Consider the following 15,795-nt stretch of genomic DNA (forward strand, 5'->3'; position numbering starts at 1 on the left):
ACGATAAAAGATATAAAAATCAGAAAGTCCCCAACATTTCACTCTTACTTCAGCTCGTGATTTCAGTCAATTAGATACGTCTGAAAAAGCGTGTTTTAATTGATATTTTGTAACAATTGATGCCCATGTAAATAATTTTACTGCATTAAATTTTCATTATAATTTTTTGAGAACTTATTAGATCTCACTGATCCTTATGCTGACCATTTTCATCTACAAAATATTGGCTCGGTATCAGTGTGGCACCCATTTAACTTACATTGACTGCTTTTAGGAGGTATTAAACTATTAATCATTAAATCTTAAATTTTGGAGAGCAATCTTTTAGCGAAATATCTGACCAAAGCACTTGGCCCTTCTCACAACCCGAGCAGTCCAAGATCAACGGTGGCAGAGTCTTCCTTCTTACCAGCAGTCTAAAAATATGTCATAAACCTCCATTAAGTAGAAAAAACTTGTGAAACCCCCAATGCCCTGCAAGGAATCCAGCCAAGAATTTGAGAGACTGATTGACTGCTTTGTCCAAAAAGCCTATTTCTAGCCACTATAGTGGGTGATTTAATCCTTACATCATCTTAAAAATCCTTCTAAAATTAATGTTTCTAATAAACCTTATATTTGAGAACTTATTAGATCTCACTGATCCTTATGCTGACCATTTTCATCTACAAAATATTGGCTCGCTATCAGTGTGGCACCCATTTAACTTACATTGACTGCTTTTAGGAGGTAACAATTGTTGAAGTAGATTAAAAGAAAAAAGATTTCCATTTTCGACAAAAAGAAAAATAATTAAATGAAAATTTAACATAGAAAAGTAGGTATCGTTTAGTAGATTAGATTTAGATTTATAGTTTTGAAACGAGACGGAACCTATACCCCAAAGCACTGCAGCCACAAGACTTATTGAACCCTCCCCTTTGGATCTAGTAGACGAAACCACCCCTACTAAAGAGGTTGAAGACTTTCCCTACTAGTTCTTTTTGCGCTACTATCTCCATTGGTCTCAAAGTTCCTAAGGTTTCATAGCGTAACCGCTAAATTGCAACGTTGCAATCGAACAACAGGTGAGAGGCCGTCTCCTCCTCTTCCTGACACAATCTGCACAACGGCTCCGAGCTGATAAGCCCCACCTTGCGCAGATACTTCCTGAACCTACCATGCCCCGTGAATAAGACTGTGATTAGAAAAATATTTATTCTGCCCAAACACAGGGTCTCTTTGGTTCTTTGCTTACACAGCCAAGGCGGGACACATCATCCAGTTCTTCTCGTGCTCCCTCCAGATCCAATCTCTGAGAGCCGCACGAACCGCATAGTTTAGCAAATGAAATAAATTTGATTTTTCTTCGATTTATAAGTGACTGTTTTCAATTGCGTGTAAAGTGCAATTTTCTTACTTGTTACATCATTTAATTAAATCCAAGGCAAACAAATACGGGAATGAAAACCAGTTTGCGATACCGAACTGTTAAAAGCTCCGACTTATTTGCCAATACAGAAATATTTACGATTAGGTATGCAGACTTTATGCTGTGAAGAATAATATCTTAAGAATAGGATAATTAATTTCATTCACTTAAAGAAAGATTAGAATCGAAAGGAAGGAAATGTAACAAAGATATATTTGATTGAAGAAATGAAATTGTAGATAATACGTTGCTCCTCCTAGAAAGAATAGAGATGAAAGCAGCAAAGAGTATGGTCTTGGCCACATTTCTACAACCAGTAATATAATGTGTCAAAAGTGAACTAGAAGCCAGGGTGTAGGGACTGGGTAGTAATAATTTACAAAAAAGACTTCTAGTGAAAAGTAAGTTTCCACCTATGCTGAGGAGCGGCTAAACTGGAAGAAGAAGAAGTAGAAGAATTCTGTAGCGCGGAGAACCATTTCCCAGTTTTATATGGGCGGCCGGAGACCAGGGGCGGACACACTAATCTTACTTTAGATCGCCTAGTATTGTTTGATAGGGTCCCTAGTTAATTACCAACCTGAGGTTTTCAAATTAAAGCAAGGTTTGGCCCTAAACAATACATTTAGGTGAGAGTAATATATATATATATATATGCTAGTATGTGGGTGGAAATGGGTAATGACAACAAACATATCCTAACCCAAATAGAAACAACGGCACACAAGCTTTGACAATCCTGGCTCAGTACAATTCCAATGTTAGCTATGCAGTGAATTTCTCTCACAATCCTAACAATAGAGACTTTACGCCCAGAAAAGCTAAATCAGTGTAACAGTACAATAAGACTTAATTAAGTTCACAATGTATCCAAGCGTCTCTTATATACTAACGTACTCCTATCTTCTCCAACTTTGTCAACAAGAAGGTTTTCTCAGTATTTTTGTTTATTTCTCTTTCTATTTCTCAGTTGTTTGTTGACGCTGAATTGAATTTCTCATACAGTGAAGTGAAAAACATTGATTCACTCATTTCAATGAGGCTAAATAAAGTGGCCATTCCTCATTAAACTAAAGTAAAGTAATTGCCTACTTCTTCTGGCGCACTTTACGCCCAACTACCAATTAGGTGTAATGGACGGAGGCTACTAGGAAACATACTTTACTGTAAATTTCTTTTTATAAATCATTAAGTAAAATCCAAAGCCTGAGACCAGGAATCGAACCCAGTACCACAATACATATTAGCTTTACAGGTCTCCCCTCTAACCGCTCGGCTATCGTGGAGCCTCATTTCTCATTATTTATTTGGGTTTCAAATTAATTTCTCATTAACAACTTTGCTTCTAATCACAAGTAATTAAGAAATTATTGTAGATAGGAAACATGAATGAATGAATTAAAATTTATCACAATAAATATATACATAAAATAAATACAGAAGTGTAGATTTTTTTTAGATTTTAAAAAGACGGGGCGGGACCCTATCCCCACGGCACCACAGCCACACGAGGCTTATTGTGCCTTCCCCTTAAACCTAATAGGTGAAACCTCCCCTCCTAAGAAGGTCGAGAGCTTTCCCTACTAGTTCCTTCTGCGCTATTATCTCCTTTGGCCTCAAGGTTCCAAAGATGTCATAGCGCAGTCTCTCAATTGCAACGCAATTGAACAACAGGTGAGAGGCCGTTTCCTCCTCTTCCTGGCACAATCTGCACAAAGGTTCCGAGCTAATAAGCCCTATCTTGTGCAGGTGCTTTCTGAACCTTCCGTGCCCCGTGAATAGGCCTGTAATCAGAGTAATCTGATTGCTGCCCAAACCTAGAGTCACTTTAGTTCTTTGTTTGCACAACAAGGGCATAACCCTCTTGCTGTGTTTGACCCCTGGAAGCATCACCCAGTACTTTTCGTGTTCTCTCCAGATCTAGTCTCTGAGAGCCTCACGAACTGCACCCCCTAGAGATCCCCAGGACTGGTTCCGGACCAGTGAAGGGAGTATTAGCTCCATTCCTGGCCAACTGAACAGTTATTTCATTCCCCTTGATCCCTACATGGCCCGGCACCCATTCCAATCGGACTTTGTTGTGCCGAGCCAGTTGATCTCTTCTGAAGGAAGAGAGGGCCTTCAGTGCCGCTTGACTGTCCGAAAAAATGCAAATCTCCCTATTTCTAAGATCCATTCGCAGATTTTCCCCAGCGCAAGCTCTAATGGAAAAGACCTCGGCCTGAAATACAGTAGCGTATCTCCCAAGAGGACTCTCAATGAGTACCTTAGGTTTAGCCCCATACACTCCAGCTCCGGTCCCGCAGGCCATCTTGGAGCCATCCGTAAACCACATGACTCCCTTCTGGCACTGTTCGGTCCAGTTTACCCTCCATTCATTCCTCGATCTGAGGATCACCTGAAACGGAGTCTCGAAACTGTATCTAGAACAGACATACAGAAGTGTAAATGTATTATACATTTTAACCTTCTTATCTAGTGAAGAAAGAGAAAAGTTAGGTGAGGAGGATTGGAATGCAGGGAAAAAAGGAGAGGAAAAACCTGCAGCTAGTGTAGAGAGTTAGAGGAGTATTCTATCTGTAGGGAATAGAAGGATCTGTAGGAGGCTATGTCGCGGCATAGTGGATTGGGATGGCATTCTAGGAGATAGGAAATACTTGAGCCATTCATTCCACAACTTGATTAACTCCGTAAAAGCAAAAAAAAAATGGAGAAATGCGATGAAATAATGTACTCTCTTTTTAACATTCCGTTTATTGTATAAATTCAAATAAATTTATCGCTATCATTCAGCGCCTGCTACTGAATTTGATTTGAATTATTGCAACGATTTACTCTACAGCAGGGAGCTAATCAAAATGGCTTTTGAAATAAATTATTTATTATTCAATTTAACAAAACAATACTTTCTTTAATAAGAGAATACTAAATTTGTTAGGCGCCACCGTAGAGGCGGTTAGAGGCGAGACCTGTGAAGCTAAGATGTATTGTTGGTTTAGTGGGTTCGATTCCCGATCTAAGTCTTGCATTTTATTTAATGGTTAATATGAGGAATTTACAGTAAAGTATGTTTGCTAGTAGCCTCCGTCCACGGCATCCTAATTCGGTAGTTGGACGTATAGCCTTCCTGAAGAAATCGGCGATTACTTTACTTTACTAAATTTGTTAGTCTGCGCCGTAAAGTATTATTTATAGAAAATATATTTGACAAAAATTAAGTTGAGTAGAGCCTGTGCGGTAAGCTCCAAACTTATTTTGGGAGAGAAGTTATCCAAACAATTCCGTAAATCTGTCAGTAGAGCATCTTCTAAGCAGAGATATATTATTCTATGGTTTATATATGATTTTTCTTTGAAAGAAAAGGGAAGGAAATTGTGTATCTTTTTTTTCTCTTTAGCCTTTGCAGAGTCAAAGTATACTGCAAGTGTACCATTTCTATTCATTACGTATAACATTCAAGCAGGCTTGGCATTCTGGATAAAATGACCCTTTACTTTAGGCTGAGGGTTTTTTACACAGTAAAGCTTCTTTACATCAGTGACGTCATTTTTTTTAATATGCCTTCTACAATGTAGACATCTTACCTAACATTACTGGATAGCATTCGAAGGCGTGCCCAACCCCTTAAACTCGAAGGCTTTGGGGCCGTTGCAAAAAGTGAAAGAAGGAAGGGGGGAAGGCCTCTCTCTTTATTCATAAAAGGGATCTTATAGTGACGCAGACTTTGCACACACTCTCAACACGGGGCGGGGTGCTTACGTAAACACAAGCTGGAATTGTTTGTGTGTAGGGTAATAAGAGAGAAGTACACTAGCTGAAGAGTGGTTATATAAACCAGATAGGCTAGTGAATAAGTAAGCTGCTACTTGGGGCCAGCAATAGTGAGCGCCGCTCCTGGTGGTGGGTTACACCAGTAAGTACGCGCAGGAAGGAAGCGCCTGTAAGGACTTTGTAAGATAATATCTGCAGGGTGACCTCATTACAACCTTACTAAACACTCTAGACGATACAACACCGCACCAAAAACTCTTGTTCCAACTCTTAAGGTATAAACTCGGTTTTCTTCTTACCCTGGGACTCCTTCTAAGTAAAGTATTTCTTAGTCAAGCTAAAGCTTACTGATAAGACAGTCTTAAGTCCCTTAGCTAAGTGCCTTGCTGACACTTTTCTTTTGCTCAATCCACTTTCTTTTACCTATTACCTTAGCTTTGACCAAGCTTTTAACTAAATTGATGTTTCAAAAATGAATTCTTATACACGCTGTTTGTTTTTAAAAAGCCATAATCTATTCTTAATTATTAAATGTATTAATTGAACCTAATTTTCTAAAGCTATAGAAACAAAAAATATCTGTCAGCAGGTTGAATTGAATACTATATCTTCTAACAACCTCCCAGGTACTAAAGAGAGATTGAATTATATTATTAACTGAATTATGCTTCAAAAATCGCCTTGTATGACTTATAAAAAAAAGAACCACATTGTCTATATGGTTAACACATTATCAGAAAAACCTGGTGAATGGCTCGCAATGGTACCCAAAAATCAAGAAACCATAATATTGAAAAAAATCTTCAAAAGAAGCGACACGGAGCCCTAAACACTGAGGTAAAGCGGCTAGAGTACTGGATTCTCAAGCGGAGATCATGGATTAGAAACCAATGTTGTTGTCTAACCTGAAACCGGCAAAAAAGTTGAAGAAAAGCTCCTGGCACCAGAGACCTTAGCCTGTTAAGTGTGTTTCACGTGTATACACGTGTAAACCAAATCTCTGTTACGGTGCGTTCAACGTTTATTCTCGTTGTGAAAAATAACAAAATTGCCATTAACTATAAAAACTCGAAATTTTAATAAAATACAATAAGAATATTTTATGGTGGGATGTTTCCTTTACCTTACCAACAGAACTGCCAAGTATTTTATACGGAGAGGGGTGGTGGAAGTCAGTCAAATGATAAGTGGTTGGTACATGTTTGGTCTCCGCATTAGAGATTAGGAATTATGCACACAAATAGAAGCTCTCAACCCTTGTGCATTGCCGTTTTTACCTTAGTTAGAGGTTCAGACCTCAGTACGACCAAGATTTCATTTTGCACAGAATTCAAAGCTCTTTTCTTCCTTGTAAAAGCTCTTGCTTCTCTAGTTAACTAGAGCAATGCTTACGTAAAGCGGTGCAAGATATTGAATGAGCACAGAATGCTCTGGTAATCTCAAGCCCAAGAGATTGCAGAAAAAGTCGCTTGCAGTGACTATTACGACGTTGTAAACTTTTGGTTGTTTTGCCCCGCGTTCGACGTGTATACACGTCATTGTCTGATTTTAATTCCTCATACTGTAGGAGGGTTTGTAAAAGTAAATTCCACGCTTAACTGGTTAAAGGCAGAGAAAGAAGGAAGTCTTGAAAAACTGAGGAAATTCAAGATGCGAAAGAATAATTTGAATTAGTTAAAGCATGGCAATGGGAATAATAGAATAAATTGAATGAGAGTATTTATCTGAGAAAGTTAGACAATAAAGCCCTGTCTAGATACCTGAGACTGAGTATTAAAGTAAAGGGAGAAGTTAGTAGCAGTTGTGGATGAGCAGTGAAAGCTATGGGGAGAAGATGCTGGAAGTAAGAGAGTTTTCCAAGTGTACCTAAATAAGGTGTGACTCCACACTGCCTGACTGGAGAGCTGTTTCAAGGCTATCTGGCAACTGTGGTCTAACTGATTCTAGTTATCACTACCCTGGCCGTGCCGCAAGATTTTGCAATGTAAAACAGACCCAGCGACAGTCAGTAGCAGTTGGAACATTCACTGGCACTTTATATTGACGGACTTGCTGTCCATTCACTAACACAGATTCAAATAACTTTGCGATCTATCTGGCGGGAATGCAGAACTAACTTGCTAATCTCAACATCACCAAATGTTTCCTAATTAATGAATATTTATAATTTTCCAGCTTACCAGATATTAGTTGTCTTAAATTTAATTCAATTTAAGAAAATTTTAAGATTTCTCTCGCCTACCTGAAACAGAAAAGTAAAGAATATCAGTTTAGATTTAATTCAATTAATTTATTACATTACATTAGATAATTTCACTCACAAACTCAACAGCAATCAATTTGCTACATTTTAATGATTTCAGCCAATCAGGGATTAATAGCTGTGATAATGCAACGTCCGTCTAGTATTTCTACTAATCAGCTGTCACTAGATAAACAGCTGTCAAACTTATACTTCTATATGAGCAGTAATTCGTAAAAATAATTTAACATTTCATTATAAACATTTTAATTACTCAAAAATAAATATTACGACGTTGTAAACTGCGTTCGTCGTGTATACACGTCATTGTCTGATTTTAATTCCGCATACTGTAGGGGGTTTTTTAAAACTAAATTCTATGGTTAACTGATTAGATGTGAATGCGCCTATTAGCTGAGTGGTTAGCCAATACTGGATTCCAACGCGGAGATCCCAGGTTCGAATCCTTAGCTTTTCCTAGAAGCTTCTTACAGCTCACTCACGGTAATGGACAGTGCTGTCTAGTCTGTAACGAAAGAACACTTTCCAGAGGCCGCAAATGCACTGGAAAAAGCTCCGGACGCCAATAACCTCAAATGCAGTCGCGCCTTAATACAAAAAAAGAGAAAATAAAGAACTATATTATGTATTACACGTTTGTGAATACATTAAATATTTCAATTAATGAATTCTCATTCTTCATTTTTTGCAATTTTATTTCTTCTTTGTTGTTTTAATTTCAGGCGCGTCAACATCTGAGTTCATTGGCGCCAGGAGCTTTCATTAACCCACTGCAGACAACCAGAAAGTGTTCACTTGTTACAGAAAACTCTGTGCACCCACTAGGCAATGAGCTGTAAGAAGTTCTTTGGAATCTACGGGCCAGCAGCTTGATTCGAACCCGGAATCACCGCGTAGGAATCAGTGCGTTAATCAGCCAGCTAATTCCTTTCCTATTTATAATAATTATAATTTAATTAAAATTAAAAAACAAAAACAAATATTAGCCCACGATTATATTTGGTTCGATGGTAATAACTGCAGATTCAATTCACTGGAATGAAGGGCATTGATGAAAGTTCAGTAGAGCAAAATGTCTCTATCTAGTTTTCTGTCCAGTTTACTATCCAGTAACTCAAATACCTTTCTTCCGGAATGGCAGTCCCAAACTCGACAACGTACAAAGTCAATAAAGAATCATGGAAATACCTAATTCACTAATTCAATTTATTACCTAGTAATACATTTAAATTGGGAATACTGTTTGAAAATTCAATTAAAGAATAAATGTGAACAGAATTTGGAACAAGTAAAATTCTGTTTGAGAAAGGTTACACGTGTAACAGAGAGGAGAGGTTAAAGTTGATGATTAGCAAGTGTGTAGATGATTGTCAAAGACATTTTGAGAGTGTGTGTGTGTGGCGTTTTACTAAAAAGGAAGTACCAACTAGATACTAGGTAACTAGCCATCCCTAGAGATATCCCAGGCGGACCCTTTACTCTGGCCGGGAGAGACCCTGCTACATAAAACCCTGCTCTGCGAACCCCTTGCTATCTAAACACCACACTGACCCGGCCACAACTCAATTACGAAAACTCGTGCATGCATATACGTACGCGCACACAAACACTTCGTATTAGATATAACCCCTAGACTGTGTATAGCTCGGACTGACTCCTCCTAAACTATAAAACAAGGACAGGCGCTAAATATGTTGTCCTAACATAAACCTGTATAAATAAAACCAGGTATGTGTACGCCTCTGCCTTGCCTTTAACCTTAAGAAAATTAAATTAACCAAAATCGTTGAACCATTTAGGCCAATTCCAACCTGAACTTACTATCTATTTTAACATTACAAACTACCACTTAGACATTAATTAAGATAGCAATATTTAAACTTGATTATTTACTTAAAATTGTAAACTGTTGTGATCAAGACAATTTGTAGGTACCTAATTAGTAATAGGGAATTTCATAATTTATCCTACCAGATACATTATATGTAAGACGGTTTTCAAAAACAGATTTGATTATTCTGTAAAGATGAAACACTATGAAAAACTGTAAGGAAAACACTCTAAAATGACGCTAAACCTTCCTAGACTATCGCCTAACCTTCAGGCTGTGTGGCGTTGTCGGCAGCCCCCTCTGATGGCACTTTTACATCACAGAATAAGAAAATCTATTTTTGAAAACCGTCTTACAAATTAAATTACTAGTTATAGTTCACCGTCGTTAAACACTATGAAAAACTGTAAGGAAAACACTCTAAAATGACGCTAAACCTTCCTAGACTATCGCCTAACCTTCAGGCTGTGTGGCGTTGTCGGCAGCCCCCTCTGATGGCACTTTTACATCACAGAATAAGAAAATCTATTTTTGAAAACCGTCTTACAAATTAAATTACTAGTTATACGAGGGTCGTTTAAAAAGTCCGTGCAAAAATAAAAACTACTTAATTTTTTGGGGTAAACCTTTTTTATTTTTCAACATAGTCTCCTTTTAGGATTATACACTGCGTCCAACGCTGCTCTAGTTTCTTGACCCCTTCCGAATAATAGGATTTGTCCAAGTCTGAAAAATAGCCATTCGTTTCTGCAATCATCTCCTCGTTTGAATAAAATCTTTTTCCCGCCAGCCATTTCTTCATATTGGGGAACAAATAGTAGTCCGAGGGAGCCAAGTTTGGAGAATAGGGGGGATGTGAAACGAGTTGGAACCCTATTTCCATTAATTTTGCGACCACAGGTGTGAGCTGGTGCGTTGTCGTGATGGAAAAGGACCTTTTTTGTGGGCCAATCGTGGGCGTTTTTCTTGCAGCTCGGTTTTCAAACGGTCCAATAACGATGAATAATATGCACCTGTAATAGTTTTACCCTTTTCCAGATAGTCGATGAGGATTATTCCTTGCGAATCCCAAAAGACAGTCGCCATAATCTTTCCGGCCGAAGGAACGGTCTTCGCCTTTTTTTGGCGCAGATTCCCCCTTGGTAACCCATTGTTTAGATTGTTCTTTGGTCTCAGGAGTGTAGTGATGTATCCATGTTTCATCCACAGTGACGAAACGACGCTTAAAGTCTTGCGGATTCTTCTGGAACAGCTGCAAACCGTCCTGGCAACACTTCACACGATTTTGTTTTTGGTCAAGCGTGAGCAATCGCGGCACCCATCTTGCGGATAGCTTTGTCATGTCCAAATGTTGATGCAAAATATTATGTACCCGTTCATTCGAGATGCCCACAGCACTAGCAATCTCACGCACCTTCACTCTTCTGTCATCCATCACCATATCATAGATTTTATCAATGATTTCTGGAGTAGTAACCTCAACAGGGCGTCCAGAACGTTCAGCGTCACTTGTGCCCATATGGCCACTCCGAAAATTTTGAAACCACTTATAAACTGTTCTAATCGAAGGTGCAGAGTCACCATAATGTTTATCAAGCTTCTCTTTAGTCTCCTCAGGCGTTTTGCCTTTCATAAAGTAGTGTTTAATCAACACACGAAATTCTTTTTCGTCCATTTTTTTTAAAATCACTCGACTTCCTCGATTCAAACGAATGCCAAACACAAAGAAATAGACCGATCTGGCTGAAACTTGGTGTGTGTTCTTCCAAGAGATGCTACTAACTAAACATAACCTCGATACGCGCCAGTAGTGCTATCTCTCTGACTTTGCACGGACTTTTCAAACGACCCTCGTAGTTCACCGTCGTTAAACACTATGAAAAACTGTAAGGTAAACACTCTAAAATGACGCTAAACCTTGCTAGACTATCAACCTAACCTTCAGGCTGTGTGGCGTTGTAGGCAGCCCCCTCTGATGGCACTTTTACATCACAGAATAAGAAAATCTATTTTTGAAAACCGTCTTACAAATTAAATTACTAGTTATAGTTCACCGTCGTTAAAATTTTAAAAAATTGTAAGGTAAACACTCTAAAATGACGCTAAACCTTCCTAGACTATCAACCTAACCTTCAGGCTGTGTGGCGTTGTAGGCAAGCCCCCTCTGATGGCACTTTTACATCACAGAATAAGAAAATCTATTTTTGAAAACCGTCTTACAAATTAAATTACTAGTTATAGTTCACCGTCGTTAAACACTATGAAAAACTGTAAGGTAAATACTCTAAAATGACGCTAAACCTTCCTAGACTATCACCCTAACCTTCAGGCTGTATGGCGTTGTCAGCAGCCCCCTCTGATGGCACTTTTACATACGTATATAAGGCCAAATTCTCCAAATTAAGGACTAACTGGAAATATAACATTTTTGAATTCGGTTATGTTTGACAAAATTTGCTGTCATTGGCTTTTATTTAGTGCACTACAATTGAGTGCCGTACAATGAGCAGTAAGAAACATCTATCCTAGGAAGGAAGAAAAATCTAAGTGCCATCAGCTAGATTCGAATCCGGGCTCACCTATTGGGAATCCAGGTACGCTAAGCTAGGTGATTCTGTTACTGTACCAATAAGTACTCTTTGGTAATACCAAAGTACTTTGCTGGCAAATAATTCACTAGATTCCTCTTCTACGGGAAAAAAGAGCCGTGTTTCGATTTCGAAATAGAGTGGTATTGCGAAGGATTGAGTTTAGACTATAAACAATTATGACGAAGGAGTTCAAATCCGGTTTATTAATATTTGAGGCTAATTGATGCATATAGTTTACGGTCTTGCATTATCATGCTGCTGAAAAACTTCTTCTTTTTTTTCTTTTTTTTTTAAGTCAATAAGAGAAAAAAGTCCTATATTTTTATTTTATTCTCTCTAATGAATTTGCAAATAATTCGTAGCGCATCAGGATTCATTATAGCTAAAACACTTTTAGCACTACAGGGAAATCGTACATGTGTTGCCAATTCCTTTAGGAACTTGTCTCTATTTCTATTATATCTACTGCATCTGAAGAGGAGGTGATCGATGTCCCCATCCTCCCCGCTATTGCAATCACATTTGGGACTATCTAATAACTTAATTTTATGCAGATGCGGATTTGTGAGATTATGGTTGAACCTCAGTCGCATTATTGTTGTGTAAAATTGCCTTCCCCCTCCAGTACTTCTACAAACCATGGCTTGTTGGGAATCCTAGGCTGTAAATCAGCGTAATATTTACCCTTAATTTCTTTTTCCAGATCGTAGAGCTTTTGCCATGCGTCATAACAACGCTTTCTTAAAGCACCTTCGAAATCCGCTAAATTGAGCACTGGAGTGTGTTCCCCTAACAAGATCGCTCTTTTTGCTAGCACGTCGACTTTCTCGTTACTATCCCAGCATGCCCTTTCAGCCAAACCAGATGCAACCTACCCATTGCATTAATCAAATGACTTATAATTTCTATAATTATGGGATCAAAAACATCGCCCGGACGTTTTATTTTTTGGAGTGCACTTTTAGAATCACTAAGAATGACTATTATGTCATTACTTTGTATTTGTTCCGCCAGGATTACCGCATTCCAAATCGCTACGATTTCTGCGGTAAATATTGAGGCATTATTAGGGAGCTTGTATAGGCGAAAACTTCCCGTTTGCGGGTCAAGTACAGCACAACCTACTCCCTGCTCCGATTTTGATCCGTCCGTAAATAGTAAATAAGGGTTGATTATGATTTCCCTCATGCGCGCTATAAAAGCTAGGTATGTTAAATCCCCCCATTCTTCTTTCACCTTATCATATAAATCTAAATGGACGTACGGAGATTCTTTACAAGATACTTCATAGTGAAGAGATCTTCGCTATATAAAGTAATTGGTTAATGTGCAAACAAGACCACAAATACAATAAATAAATAAATAAATAAATAAGAGAAAAAAGTATTTTGATTCCTCAAAGTTCTGATTTCGAAAACACACATTTTGAGATCTCATTTTCAGAAAACTTAAATTGCACTTTATACTTCCTAAGAATCCACCACAAATTACACAAAGTTAAAAGAAAATTATTGCAACCATTTTCAGAAAACATGGTTTAAAAAACTAAAAAAATCTTTTCTTTGAAGCAGCACATCAACTAAACAGTTAGTGCTTCAAATTTTGTAATTCATTTACATATTTCATTAGTATTTATATTTTACAGTTAGAGAGATAGTAAATTTTACTAAATGTGACTTTTGAGTCAAATCTTAAGACCACCGTTTTCACAGAGTTGGTCTGAATCGAATTTTCCCTCCCATTTTTTTGGTATGAAATTACCAGTTTCTCTGTTTTCTCTAAATCTCACTAAATAATAAGAAGCAAAACTTTTGTGATTGTTTTATAGGTAGAAAAATAAATAAAAAATGTTAACAATTTAACATATGGAGAATAAAATAATTATTCTCTATTCATGGATCTTTTTTTTTACATAATTTAAATTTAATTAAATAATTTTTTAAAGTTATTAAAATCAATCAAGTTTTGGAAACGTTGAACCATCAACATGCAGAAGAACTTGCTGGAAGAAATGACGGTAAAATAAGTTTGGTTTTCTTTTAAAAAAAATAAGGGATAGTCTACAATTTGTTTATTGCCTCTTGTAAACTCCAAAAATTGTCTGTTCATCAATGGCTTTACACTATTCATCAAGGCCTACATAATTTCCGATAGCCCAATAATTAGTCCTATTACATATCCATTAAAACAAATTAAATACAAAAAGAACGGGGCCGTTTTTGAGCGGAAAAAATGTAGAGTAACAACAAATTTAGATTTTTTTAGAAAAACAAAAATAGAATAATCAAGGTGCCCTCCACTTCACCAAATTTGGTAATTGCATTTCAGAATTTCTTCAATGAAATAATAATAACTCGAATTGCCAAAAGTATTTTTTTATAGTTTTATTTAATTATTTTTCCATTCTTTACCAATAAATTCGTGCTTACTTAATGACCACATCCGCTGAGAAAGAGAAAAGAAATGCCTGCCATTGCTGGACTAATCCAGCTTGATCATATCAGCAGGTCATTGGCGAGATCTATTGTAATGGATTTAAGCTGATGCTGGGTTTTAATTAGGTAATCTGGTTAGATAGTGTGGAAGGTAAGAAAGCTAGAGCAGATTTGTTTAAAAAATAAAAGATATTTTGAAGTCTTTACGGAGGAGGGTATCATTGGAAACGTTGTAAGAAGCATTGACAAGTTTGTACATAGTCTGAGGACTTTTAATTCTCTGCACATTGGATGGCTTAGCACAGCGATGGGCAAATTTTTTTTTTAAGAGAGGGGCCAAAAGCTAAAACTCAACTTTTTTGATGGGCCATAATACGAAATTTCGTAATACAGTAAGTGAGTAAGACATTTTTATAATATCCAAATTATACTAATGCGATGCATGAAGCTGCGAGTGTTTTTTTGATAATAGTTCGTCATAATTTGGTTCAAATTGGGGACGTCTTAAGAGTGATCGCTCGTCAATCTATTTCTGGCAAAGCTTTTTCTAAGTTCCATTACAGATAAAGGCTGCTACATGAAGTGTAATTGTTATTTATAATTATTATTATTATAAAGTATGTGACGGGTCGAATGGAACCTTTCATTGGGCCGGAGTTGGCCCATCACTGGCTTCCTAGATCGACACCAGTTTCGCTCCTTACCCTGATATATCGATCTAAAAGTGATTTGTAGAGTCCACAGTTTTTAGTTTGTAGAGTTCACTGTAGAGTGCAGTCTTGAAAATTGTCTAAGTAAACTGGAGCTCATGTTTTGAGATTGCAGTAACGGACTTAGTAAGAGTATAGATTTTTGTAGAAGATGTCAATACCAAGAAAAAAGCAAAAAGGAAAGAAAGAAGCGTTATAAAGGACTGTTATTATTTTGGAAGGTGGAATTCGGCTGGGAGTTGCCCTAACAATGCAGAAATGGGAGGGGAAAAAAAATTTAATAACAAATGTAATTTGTTAACAGCAATTTTGTATATCAGTGGACATAAAGTAAGATTTATTAGAGAGATTTAGCTTTCTAGATGACGTCGCTTCCCAAACTTCTGGCTTCCTGGCATCTTCCTTATTTACGCAGTCTAACTGACACCTATCCTTTAACCAGGAAACAGGTTAACTGTCACATCAATTCTTCATTCTACCAGCTCTCTGCCCATGAAGTTTCCATGTTTCACCCAATCATTTCTTTACAATTAGACCAGTTACAAAACAGTTTCAGGGGGTAAAAAAACAGAAAAACAAAAACAAAAAAATAGTAAAAATAAAAGATTTAAGAGGCTGTTAACAGGAAGTGAAGGCATTTATAACGAGGAAATGTTAAGTTTCTACCAATGACGTTCAAACTTTTCAACAGCTTTTTAAGTGTTTCTCCGTTGAGCTTAAAACTTTTCATTGGGTATTTTTTCAAACGAAAGAGTCTCAGAAAAGTCGTTAAGTGCTTACGAT

The 15,795-nt window shown here is 37.3% G+C and overlaps 2 protein-coding genes across 2 annotated transcripts in view; one reads left to right on the forward strand and one right to left on the reverse strand.

Annotated features, from left to right (window-relative positions):
* The window catches only part of Yip1d1 (Yip1 domain-containing 1), a 293,838-nt gene that overhangs the window by 167,183 nt on the left and 110,860 nt on the right, over window positions 1-15,795 (reverse strand). The gene's annotated exons all lie outside the window — the stretch shown is intronic.
* The window catches only part of LOC141456669 (uncharacterized), a 33,708-nt gene continuing 31,653 nt past the window's right edge, over window positions 13,741-15,795 (forward strand). The window contains exon 1 of the mRNA XM_074132833.1: window positions 13,741-13,884. Within this exon, the coding sequence (XP_073988934.1) occupies window positions 13,855-13,884 (30 nt within the window). The 5' untranslated portion in view covers window positions 13,741-13,854. The remainder of the gene's footprint in view (window positions 13,885-15,795) is intronic.

This window comes from Rhodnius prolixus, unplaced genomic scaffold, assembly GCF_049639745.1.
Source record: "Rhodnius prolixus isolate KJV_2025 unplaced genomic scaffold, Rpr scaffold_10, whole genome shotgun sequence".
NCBI lineage: Eukaryota > Metazoa > Arthropoda > Insecta > Hemiptera > Reduviidae > Rhodnius > Rhodnius prolixus.